At 39.5% G+C, this 12,034-nt stretch overlaps 2 protein-coding genes across 2 annotated transcripts; one reads left to right on the forward strand and one right to left on the reverse strand.

Annotated features, from left to right (window-relative positions):
* Positions 1–2,960: 2,960 nt before the first annotated feature.
* On the reverse strand, positions 2,961–4,853 carry ENH_00047700 (supt5h protein, putative; the record flags this gene model as incomplete). The annotated part of the gene is made up of 5 exons (XM_013581113.1): positions 2,961–3,003; positions 3,150–3,554; positions 3,609–3,675; positions 4,226–4,308; positions 4,828–4,853. 5 exons carry the CDS (start codon positions 4,851–4,853, stop codon positions 2,961–2,963), a joined length of 624 nt encoding a protein of 207 aa, XP_013436567.1.
* A 539-nt stretch (positions 4,854–5,392) lies between these two features.
* On the forward strand, positions 5,393–5,948 carry ENH_00047710 (hypothetical protein; the record flags this gene model as incomplete). The annotated part of the gene is made up of 2 exons (XM_013581114.1): positions 5,393–5,403; positions 5,591–5,948. 2 exons carry the CDS (start codon positions 5,393–5,395, stop codon positions 5,946–5,948), a joined length of 369 nt encoding a protein of 122 aa, XP_013436568.1.
* Between the last annotated feature and the right edge of the window lie 6,086 nt (positions 5,949–12,034).

A 12,034-nucleotide genomic window follows, 5' to 3' on the forward strand; every position in this document is an offset into this window, starting at 1 on the left:
AAGAATAAACAAATAAAGAAAAGGAAAATGAAACATAAAACTAACTAAAAAGAGCTCACGCAGCAGCAGCTGCGGCAGAGGGGGCCCCCTGGGGGCCCCTCTGCTGCTGCTGCTGCTGCTGCTGCTGCTGCGCTGCTGCCTCAGCCTGCTGCTGAAATCGCGGGCGGAGAGTTCCTTTTTCGAATTAAAAGACAATTAATTGGCCAATTTAATTAATTTAATTGTTTTATTTCACTTTTTATTCAAATTAATTAAAAGAAGAACTCCAAAGTGAGCGAACGAACGGCGACGGTCTTCACGACCTCCAGGCTCTGAGGTGTACGTACACCCCAAATTTAAAACGCCAGCTCTCGACTAACTGGGCCATTTATGTTTATTCATTTATTTGTTTATTTGTTTGTTTGCTTTTCAACCATTATTAGTTCATTTTCCTAAATTAATATTATTAGCGCAACAGCCACTAGCAACAAATAAGAAATGAAACACTCAGTAGAGGCGTAGGTAAGGAGAGAGCCACAGCTAGCCAGCTAGCTATGGCCAGCTAGCTAGCCAACTAGCTGGCTAGCCAGCTAGCTACGGCCAGCTAGCTAGCCAACTAGCTGGCTAGCCGGCTAGCTACGGCCATACGGTTGTGGCTAGCTCGCCATGGCTAGGCGGTTGTGGCTAACTATCTATGGTTTTGTGGCTCGCTAGCTATGGCTAGCCAGCTAGCTAGCTATGGCCAGCCAACTAGCCAGCTATGGCTAGCTAGCTAGCTAGCTAGCCAACCAGCTAGCTATGGCTAGCTAGCTAGCCGCCCAGTTGCGCCTACGTAGCCAGGCAGTAGGCAGCTAGCTGCCACTCCGTAGCTGCAGCTAGCTGCAACCACCTGTCAAATCAGCAGCAGCAGCACAGCAGCAGCAGCAGCAGCGCAGCAGCAGCAGCGCAGCAGCAGCGGCGCAGCAGCAGCTGCGCTGCTGCTGCTGCGCTGCACGAGAGCCTCGTGTACGTACAGCTCAAGCGGCCCGGCTTTGAAGCAGCAGCTCGAGAATTTGTTGGAGTTTAAAATAAAGCAATTTAAAATATAATTATTTTTTATAAATGCAAATTTGAAATGTAATTATATTTTATAAATGGCAATTTGAAATAAAATTATATTTTATAAATGAATGCAAAGTTGAAATGTAATTAATTTACAAGTGCTGAAATAGTCCTTTAATTGCTTCAATTGCATTTAAAAAAGCATTTAGAAATTCCATTTTGTCGAATTTCAACCTATCTTTTGTTTTGAATTATTTATTTGAAATTTTAATTCCACTTTTTTTCTTTTCGCACTTTTACACTCGCCTGTCTGCATGCGTCGTTGGGGTGTACGTACACCTCAAACGCTAGGCAAAACTTTGAAAGTTTTGAAGCGAAAAATGAAAAAAGTAAAAATGACAAATGAAATAAAGATAAATAAAAGGAGAAAAGACAAAAGAAATAAAGATGGAAAAGAAATAGAATAAAATGCAAAAAGGAAAAAGAAAGACAAAAACAAATTAAGATAGCATTGGGGAAAAGTCCGAAAAGTGGTTTGCTGTTTTGCATGCATGCAAAACATAAATTGTTTTTTTTTCTTCTTTTGTTTTTTAATGCAATAAAGGAAAAGTTTCAAAGTTGGCAAAAAGGGTCTTTTTGGAAATAAAAGAAAAACGCCAAATAATGAAAAAGAGTTTCGCAGAAAAGTCGAAGAAAAGTTGCAAAAGAAAAAAGGAATAAAACAGGGAGAGTAAAAACAGAAAAAAGAAAAAGAAAATAAAAACTGAAGAAACAAAAGTTGAAAAAGAAGAAGAAAAAGAAAATGAAAATTAAACAAAGAAATGGTAAAGAATAAAAATTGAACAAATAAACGTCGAAAAAGAAAAAAATAAAACTTGAAGAAAAAGAAAATAAAAGTTGAGCAAAAGTTGAATAAGAAGAGAAAAAAGAAATAAGAATTGAAAAATAAGTTGCAGAAAAAACAGAATAAAAGTTGAAAAGAAAATAAAGAAATAAAAATAAAAGTTTAAATCTTTTGGGCCTGTTTGAGGTCTCGAGAGTTGCACGAAAACTCCCTTCCATCCAACAAAAAAGAACAAAAACTATTTTCCAAATTTAAAGAAGTGACAAAAACAAAAGAAGAATAAAAAGCACTTTCCAGCCTCGTCACCACCGCCTGTACAGACACCCCAGCGCATGCAGCCCCAAACGCCCGCGCGTCGCAACGCCTTAGGGTTTAGGGTTTAGGGTTTAGGGTTTAGGGTTTGGGGTTTGGGGGCTTCTGGAGGAGAGAAAGGATACTAAAGAGATAAAGAAGAAGCAAATAAAAAGAAAATAAAAAATAAAAGAAGATTAAAATGGTCAAAGAAAATGAAAGATGTAAAAAGGCAAAAGAAACAAAAAGAGAAAAAGAAACAAAAAAGACCAGAAATGAGTTCGAAGGGTTTAAAAGGGTTTGAAAGGGTTTAGAAGGGTTTAAAGCGGAGAAGGGTTTTGAAGGGTTTAGAGGGGTTTAGAAGGGTTTGGAAGGGTTTAGAAGGGTTTAGAAGGGTTTAGAATGGCTTAAAAGGGTTTAACGGATTTTGAAGGGTTCAAAAGGGTTTAAAAGGGCACAAAAAGACTTTGAAGGGTTTAGGAGGGTTTAGAAGGGTTTAGAAGGGTTTAAAAGGGTTTAGAAGGGTTTAGAAGGGTTTAAAGGGTTTACGAGGGTTTAAAAGCGTTTAAAAAGACCGAAAGAACGCAGAAGGGTTTAGAAGGGTTTAGAAGGCTCCGGAGGGTTTGGAAGGGTTTACGAGGGTTTAGAAGGGTTTAGAAAGGGTTTAAAAGGGTTTAAAAGGGTTTAAAAGGGTTTAAAAGGGTTTAAAAACAAATAATTGCAAATACCGTTTGCTTTTCCTGAGTTACTTCTAATGGTTCTATTTCTTTTATTTCCGTCGTGTAAAAATTTCCGCCACAAGATATCACAGCTCGAGCCCGCTGGCTGTCCGTTGATACCAACACGCCCTGCAGCCAAACCCTAAACCCTAAACCCTAAACCCTAATAGACCCTAGCAAGCCCTGCCAACCCTAGGAGCCAGTAGAAAACCCTGGTAAACCCTAAACCCTAAACCCTAAACCCTAAAGCTCGAGGAGCTGCAGCTGAGCCCTACCACACAGCGAACCAACGGCAGATCGGCCGCAGCAGCAGGGGCCTGCTGCTGCTGCTGCTGCTGCTGCTGCTGCTGCTGCTGCTGCTGTTGCCGCTGCTGCTGGCGCTTTTGCTGCTGCTGCTGCTGCTGCTGCTGCTGCTGCTGCTGTTTACCTGTTTAGGGTAGTGAGGGCCTCGAATGACCCTCACAAGAACGCCTTTGAGGCACCAGGGCGGCAGCTCGTGTCGGTCTGCTGCTGCTGCTGCTGTTGCTGCTGCTGCACTCGAAAGCCTCATGCTGCTGCTGCTGCTGCTGCTGCCTCCTGCAGCAGAAGCCACAGACCCTAAACCCCTATCTCTGCTGCTGTAGGCCCCAGAGATGGACATGGAGCTGCTTCCTAAGGACACCGACAAGTCGCTCAAAGACCTGCGCCGCAAACCCTAAACCCTAAACCCTAAACCCTAAACCCTAGACGTAAACCCTCGGAGCTGCTCCTGGGGTTCCTCGGGAAGCCCTGGCGCTGTCAGCCTCCCCAGAATTCCGGCCCCTGCCCAGCCCCCAAACCCTAAACCCCAAACCCCAAACCCCAAACCCCAAACCCTAAACCCTAAACCCCAAACCCTAAACCCTAAACCCTAAACCCTAGAGCCTGACACGGCGTCTTCGTCAATGAGTGCGTCGACAACAGGGTTTGGGGTTTCGGGCTGGCTTTGTTGAGATAAAGGAGGCAAAGAATTAATGGCACTTGAAAGAGGAGTTAGGGTTTGAAAACTGTCCCCTTTTTTGTCCCCTTTTTCAAAGGGGCCCCCCCAGGGGGGCCCCCGCAAAGGCTCCACCCAAGAGTCCCCGAGGGCCCCCACGGCGCCTGCAGCAGCAGCAGCAAATAAATAAATAAACAAATAAATAAATAAATAATAAATAAATAAATAAATAAATATATAATTAATTAATTAATTAATTAATCAATTAATTATGTTATTTTGGTTTTTTAAGTTGGGGTTCTTCAAAGGGGGAGGCGGACTGGTGCGGGCCTGGGACGCCGGCCAAACCCTAAACCCTAAACCCTAAACCCTAAACCCTAAACCCTAAACCCTTACGGGCGTAGTCTCTGCCGGTTTCCAGGACCTGGACGTCGCTTTTGGGGATCTTGACGACTTCAGATTTGGTTTGGAGTAAAACCCTGAAATGAAAAAAAGAAATATTTAATTAATTGCAATTTTTAATTTAAATTTATTTTTATTTATTGTTATTTTCATTTATTATTATTTTCATTTTCTTTATTTCTTCAATTTAAATGAAAAACAAAAAAGCCAAAATGCTGATTAATTAGCGACAAAACAACAGTTCTAAATAAAACAAAAAATAAATATATAAATAAATAAATAAATAAATAACAAGTAAATAAATAAATCCATAAATGAACAAATAAAATAAATAAACAAATGAATACATAAATGAATGAATCAAAAATAAATCAAATATAAAAATAAATAAATAAGTGAATAAACAAACAAATAAATAAATAAATAAAACCCTCAAGAGAAATAACAAAGAGAGGGAACCAGATTCAAAGAAAAAAAGAAAAAGAAAAAAAGCCAAAGACGGAAAGAATTCAAAAAAGAAAAGCAGAAAAGAACAAAAAAGAGAACTCCAAACCACAAAAAAGGGTTTCAAACCCTCGCGTAAACCCTCACGTCACATCATCTCGATCCACAGATCGAACATTTGCAATAACTCCTTTATGTTTTCCTTTTTGAACTTTAATTTGTTTTCCAACCAAAGGGTCTTGTTTTCTGCCGAGTCGGAAGCCGCGGGGGCCCCCGCGGGGGCCCCCGGGGCCCCCCGCGCCGCGGGGGCCCCCCTGGGGGCCCCCCTGGGGGCCCCCGGGGGCCCCCCACAGGGGCCTGGGGGCCCTGAAGACACTTTGTGCTGCTGCCACGCGAACTGCTGCTGCTTTGACTGCAACAATTCCCCTATTTTCCGTTTTGTTTTTAAAACGGACGAAAACAGTTTCTTTCCAAACGTGGAGGACCTGGGCCTGTTCCTCGAGGCCGTGGGGGCCCCCCAGGGGCCCCCGAACCCCCGCAAACGCAAGAAAGACTCGGACAACCCTGGCAAAGAACGCGAACTAAAGAGTTGGACTCTATTAGGGGCCCCCGAACCCCCGCAAACGCAAGAAAGACTCGGACAACCCTGGCAAAGAACGCGAACTAAAGAGTTGGACTCTATTAATCTTCCATCTGCGTCTGGAGCTGTTTGCAAAGATGTGTCTAGGGTTTGGGAAAGTGCTGCAGCATCAGCAGCAAGCAGCGAGTTGTGGGGAGTCAGCAGCTGCACAGAACGCGCAGCAGCGTCTATGAACAGCAGCAAACCCCTTTCTTTGGAAACCAACTCCACGAAAGTAAACAAAGAAAACCCCCGGTAGCTCGAGGCCCCGCTGCTGCTGCTGCTGCTCTCCGCAGCCAGAGTCAAAGACTCCAGCAAACACCGAAACTGCAGCAGCAGCAGCAGCAGCAGCAGCAGCAGCAGCGGCAGCAGCAGCAGCAGCAGCAGCAGCAGCAGCAGCGGCAGCAGCAGCAGCAGCAGCAGCAGCACACGCAGCAGGGGGGGCAAGCAGGAAATGAAGCGCGGAGCTGCCGTGGAACAGATGCAGCAGCAAACACTGCAGCAGCAGACACAGCAGCAGCAAACACTGCAGCAGCAAACACTGCAGCAGCAAACGCTGCAGCAGCAGATACAGCAGCAGCGAACACTGCAGCAGCAGATACAGCAGCAGCAAACACTGCAGCAGCAAACACTGCAGCAACTGCAAACACTTAGACTCTGCCCGGGGTCCTGGCGTGCTCTTTTCCAACCTCCAACGCTAAACCCTAAACCCTTAACCCTAAACCCTAAACCCTAAACCCTAAACGCTGGAGTACTTCTCCTGAGTAAACCCTAAACCCTTGAACCCAAACACTCATTTGTACACAAGCCACCCAAACCACTAACCCCAACCCCTCTCTTCTAATACAGACACTTAAATCCAAAACCCTAAACCCTAAACCCTAAACCCTAAACCCTAGATTCGGACTTCGGAATAAGTTGAAGGCGAGAAGATGGTGGCCACGAGGGTTTGCTTGTCAATGTGAGTTATTAAACCACTGCGCCTACAACTCTCCCCATCCACCCCAAACCCAAACCCTAAACCCTAAACCCTAAACCCTAAACCCTAAACCCTAAACCCTAGATTCGGACTTCGGAATAAGTTGAAGGCGAGAAGATGGTGGCCACGAGGGTTTGCTTGTCAATGTGAGTTATTAAACCACTTCTTCCCGCATTAACTCCGTGAAGGGCTTTAACACTTTCTCCTTCTCGAAAGTCTTTGCGGATTTCGGACACCTGCTCGCAAAACCCTAAACCCTAAACCCTAAACCCTCAACCCTAAACCCTAAACCCTAAGGAAGGGTTTTAGAAACTCTCGATGAAGCAAGCCCTGGCATGAGATTGAGGAACCAGGTAAGAACTTTCAGCTGTCGTCTGAAAAACCCGGAATTAGGGTTTAGGGTTTGTACTTCGAACTTGACATGCCACGTGAAATTAGGGTTTAGGGTTTAGGGTTTGTACGTGGAGTCTGAAGTTCCCGAAAACGCCAGCAAAAACCAAATTAAGGGTTTAGGACGAAGCAAGGGTTTAGGGTTTAGGGTTTAGGGTTTGTACTTTGAGTTTGACATCTCCAAAACCTCCTTCGCCGAGGGTCACTAAATATCAGGGTTTAGGGTTTACGGTTTGTACGCTGAGTTTGGGGTCCCCGAAAACGCCAGCAAAAACCAAATTAAGGGCTTAGGACGAAGCAAGGGTTTAGGGTTTAGGGTTTAGGGTTTAGGGTTTGTACTTTGAGTTTGACATCTCCAAAACCTCCTTCGTCGAGGGTCACTTGAATTTGAGTGTCTCTTTCTTCTTCTTGGCTCTGCGGCAGGCGGCTGACTTTTCCCCTCAGGCCCTGCAGCTCTCCCTAAAAATAAAATAAATAAAAATAAAATAAATAAAAGTAAATAAAACAAAATTAAATTAAATTAAATTGAATTAAATTGAATTAATTCGAATAAGAATTAAAGTTGAATTGAAATAAAATAGAGAATAAAAATAAAAAAGAATAAACAAGAATAAGAAAGGAAAAAAAGGGAACAAAAAGGAACAATAAATGAATACTTTGGAAGCAAATGGGGAAATGGTGGAAAACAAAAAAAGAAAAAAAGAAAAAGAAATAAAAGAAAACACAAGTGAGATGAAAAGGAAAAGAAGAAATTAAAAATAAAATAAAAAAGAGAAAAGAAGAAAAAGAAAAAAAGGAAAATTGATTTAATGCCGAAGTTAAAAGAAAACAACAGAAGGAGACACTTGACGAATAACAAACAAAAATAAAATAAATAAAATAAACAAAATAAATAAAATAAATAAAATAAATAAAATAAATGAATAAGATAAATAATAAAACAATAAAACAAACAAACCAAATGAATTAAGAAAAACAAAAAACAAAAAAAATGGATTTAATGTTTCAGGTGTACAGACACCTGAATGACCAACACCCTGTCGCCCAGCCTGAAGGCGCTGCGTTGCTGCTTCAGCATTTGGAGTAAAGGCTTTTGAGCTGAAGAAGAAAAAAGAAGAATAAAAAGACAAAAAAGAATTAAAATTAAATTAAAAACAATTAAAAAGACATAAATGGAACTCAAAAACAGAAAAAATGATCCAAAAAACCCGAAAAAAGACTTCAAAGGATTCAGCAAAGGTTTTTGAGCTGAAGAGGAAAAAAGAAGAATAAAAAGACAAAAAAGAATTAAAATTGAATTTAAAACAATTAAAAAGACACTAAATGCATTTAAAGGATTAAATGGAACTTAAAAGCAGAAAAATGATCCAAAAAGAGAATAAAAAGACAAAAAGAATTAAAAATGAATTTAAAAACAATTAAAAAGACATTAAATGCATTTAAATCTAATTAACAAGCAAATTAGAAGGAAATTAAAAGGAAATTAAAAGGAAAATGAAACAAAATAAAAGAGAAGATAAAAAGGAGATTAAAAAGAAAAAAAGAATTTAAAAAAACAAAAACAGAGACAAAAAGAAGGCCTAGACACAGCCAAAAAAGTCTTTAAAATGCCCTTCAAAAGTTTCCAAAAAGTGTTTAAAAGGTCTTTTAAAACCTTTCAAAAACACTTCAAAAGCTCTTTCAAAAGCTCTTTCAAAACTCTTCAAAGTCTCTTCAAAATGTCTTTCAAAACTCTTCTAAAACTCTTCAAAAACTCCTCAAAAAGCTTCCAAAAAACCGCAAAAAAAGATCCACAAAAGCCGCAAAAAGCCAACAAAAGCGAATGAAAAGGCGCCCCTTTGGGGCCCCCTGCGGGCCCCTTGGGGGCCCCTTGGGGGCCCCTCGGGGGCCCCTTGGGGGCCCCCTGGGGGCCCCCTGGGGGCCCCAAAAGGGCCCCAAATGCTGACCTGCAAGAGTCTCTTCTCTGTCGGTTTCGGACATTTTTTGGCAGAAGTCTCGGAGTTCAGAAAGGGTCGGAGAGACCGCAGGGCCCAGCAGCAAGTGGCGGAGGGCCACGCGGCGAATGATATATCCTGCTTCTTCAAAAGTCAATCCTGGAAGCAAAAAAGGGGAATTTGGAGAAGAAAAGAACTTCAGAGGAAAGGGAATTGCAAAAGACAGAAAGAACAGAAAAAAGCAGAAAAAAAGATTCAAAAAGAGACAAAAAAAACCCCAAAAGAGCAAAAACGGCGCGAGAAAACCCCAAAAAAGGGTTTGGAGAGCGGCTTGGGGGGCGTTCGAAAGCGGGACTTCGCGAGGGTTTAGCAAGGGTTTAGCAAGGGTTTGGCGAGGGTTTAGCGAGGGTTTAGCAAGGGTTTAGCGAGGGTTTAGCGAGGGTTTAGCGAGGGTTTAGCGAGGGTTTAGCTAGGGTTTAGCTAGGGTTTAGCGAGGGTTTAGCTAGGGTTTAGCTAGGGTTTAGCTAGGGTTTAGCTAGGGTTTAGCTAGGGTTTAGCTAGGGTTTAGGGTTTAGGGTTTAGGGTTTAGCTAGGGTTTAGAGCCCACCGGCGAACTTGACTGTCCCCGGAATCAAACCCTGCTCCACTTGGCCGCCACTGGCGTCGACTCTGTCTCTGTCGAAAAAGCGCTTTTCGGGTTTTCCCCCTTTTGCTCGACGCGCCCCCAACGCCTCAGTGCTCTTTGCAAAAAAATAGAATCAAATAAAATAAAATAAAATAAAATTAAATTAAATTAAATGGAATTGAAATTAAAAAGATAAATTAAATTAAATTGAGGTGAAAGAAGGAAAAAAAATGAAGTTAAAATGAGAAAAATCAAAGAAAATGGAGTTAAAATGGGGAAGTTGAAAGGAAATGAAGTTAAGATTTTAAATTTGAAATAAAGTGAAGTCAAAATGAAAAAATGAAATTAAATGGAATTGAAATGCAGAAAATGGAAAATAGAATTTAAAAGAAGCTAACAGAAGAAAAAAGAATAAAAAGAAAGAAAAGAAAATTAAATTAAATACAGAATATCGAAAAAATAAAAGAAAAAGGAAAGGAAATGAAAATATTAAAAGGAAATAAAAGAAAATAGAAAATAGAATTAAAATGAAGAAATAAAAGAAAATAGAATTAAAATAAAATAAATATAGAAGGAAAAAAAGATGAAAGAAAAAAGAATTAAAATGAAGAAAACAAAAGGGAATTAAAATGAGAAAAGAAAAAAAGAAAAAAGAACAAAAAAAGAAGAAAAGGAAAAAGGAAGAAAAAAGAATTCAAAGGGGAGAGGAAAAACGAAAAAAGAAAAAACAAAAAACAAATTAAAAAAAAACAAAAAAGAAATTAAAAAAAATGAAATTTAAAAAAAGAAAAAGAAATTAAGAGAAAGTAAAAAAGATTAAAAAGGAGTTGAAGGAATAAAAAGGGATTTAAAAAATTAAAAAGAAATTTAAAAAAATTAAAAAGAATTAAAGAAAACTAAAAAGATAAAAGGAATTAAAAAAACTTAAAAAGAATTAAAAAATAAAAGAGATTAAAGGAAACTAAAAGGAATTAAAACGAAGAGCTAAAAAGGGTTTTTGAGGGTTTAGAAGGAGCTGCAAAACCCTAAAAGAGCGTTTTTAGGGTTTAGAAGTGACAAAACCCTAAAAGAGTGTTTATGGGGTTTAGAAAGAGCTGCAAAACCCCAAAAGAGTGTGTTTAGGGTCTAGAAGCGGGAAAACCCTAGAAGGGTGTTTTTAGGGTTTAGAAAGAGCCCGGAAAAGTGTTGTTAGGGTTTGGAAGTGGGGTAAACCCTAAAAGAGTGTTTTTAGGGTTTAGGAAGAATTAGGAAGAGCTAGAGGGATCTATTTGAAGGGTTTGAAATCGCGAAAAGGGTTTTTTGGATTGCAAAACTCACTGAAGACTTGTTGAGAAGAAGTTGCAAATCAATTCGGGGAATTAAACGAACAGAAGCAAAAAGACCCTGAGGGTCTGCAGAAAGGACTTGGGCCAAATCGCCCCCGTACAGGCCCCGCTTCACTCGCGCGAAATCCCCTCTTTGCGGGACAATGGCGCTTTTTGAGGCCCTCTGAAAACGGAAAAACGAAAAAGAAAATCAAATTCAAAAAGAGACAATTGGAAGCAAAAAGGAGACAAAAAGGCGACAAAAAAGAGACAAAAAGGCGAAAAAAAGAGACAAAAGGGGGACAAAAAGGTCAAAAAATGAGACAAAGTGGGGCGAAAGTGCTGGGAAAAAGACAATTCTCATCAAAAGTCCTTTTTTGGGACAAAATGGCGCTTTTTGAGGCGTTTTAAAAAGAAAAAAGAACAAAAAGATAAGTGGATTTAAAAGGAGACAATTGGGGACAAAACGGGGAGAAAAAAGAAACAAAAAAGAGTCAAAAAGGAGAAAAAACGGTGGAAAAAAGCGGCAAAAAGGAAGAAAAAATGGCGAAGAAGTGCCACTAAACGACCCCCTTTCCTTTGGGCTATGATGGCGTTTTTGAGGATTTCAAAAGAGAAAAATTAAAAATTAAAATTAAGTTTAAATTAAAATTAAATTAAATTTAAATTAAATTAAATTTAAATTAAATTTAAAATAAATTAAATGTAATTAAAACGGAAACAATTGAGGAATGAAAAGAGGAAAATGAACAAAAAGAGCTAAATTAGAATTAAAATAAAACGAAATAAAAATAAAAACCCGTATTAAAAAGGATTAAACAAAATCCAAATTAAATAAAAATAAAAAACAAAATAAAAATACAAACAAATTAAATATAATAAAACAAACAAACAAATGAACAAAACAATTAAATTAATTAAACGAAATCAAATCAATTAAACAAATTCAAATTAACCAAACCAAATCAAATTAACCAAAAACAAAACCAAATTAATTAAACCAAATCAAATCAATTAAACTAAATCAAATCAACCAAAATAAATTAAATTAAACGAATTAAATTAAATTAAATTAAACTAAATTAATTAAATTAAATTAAATTAAATTAAATTAATTAAATTAAATTAAATTAAATTAAATTAATTTAATTTCATAAACCCACTTGGCGAAACACTGCAGGCATTTCCTTCAAAGGCACCATTTTTATTTCGCCGCCCAATCGCAAATTCCGAAACCCTCGAAGAGCTTCTTTGACTGCGAACTGGGAGAGCCGGTCCACGTAGAGGTAGTCTGTTCAAACCCTAAACCCTAAACCCTAAACCCTAAACCCTAAACCCTAAACCCTAAGCCTAGCCCCACCGCCCTCCCAACCCAACCCCACCCTAATTCCGAAACCCTCGAAGAGCTTCTTTGACTGCGAACTGGCTCTCGGCCTCCACGTAGAGGTAGTCTGTTCAAACCCTAAACCCTAAACCCTAAACCCTAAACCCTAAACCCTAAACCCTAA

This window comes from Eimeria necatrix, genomic scaffold, assembly GCF_000499385.1.
Source record: "Eimeria necatrix Houghton genomic scaffold, Enh_scaff368, whole genome shotgun sequence".
Taxonomy (NCBI): domain Eukaryota; phylum Apicomplexa; class Conoidasida; order Eucoccidiorida; family Eimeriidae; genus Eimeria; species Eimeria necatrix.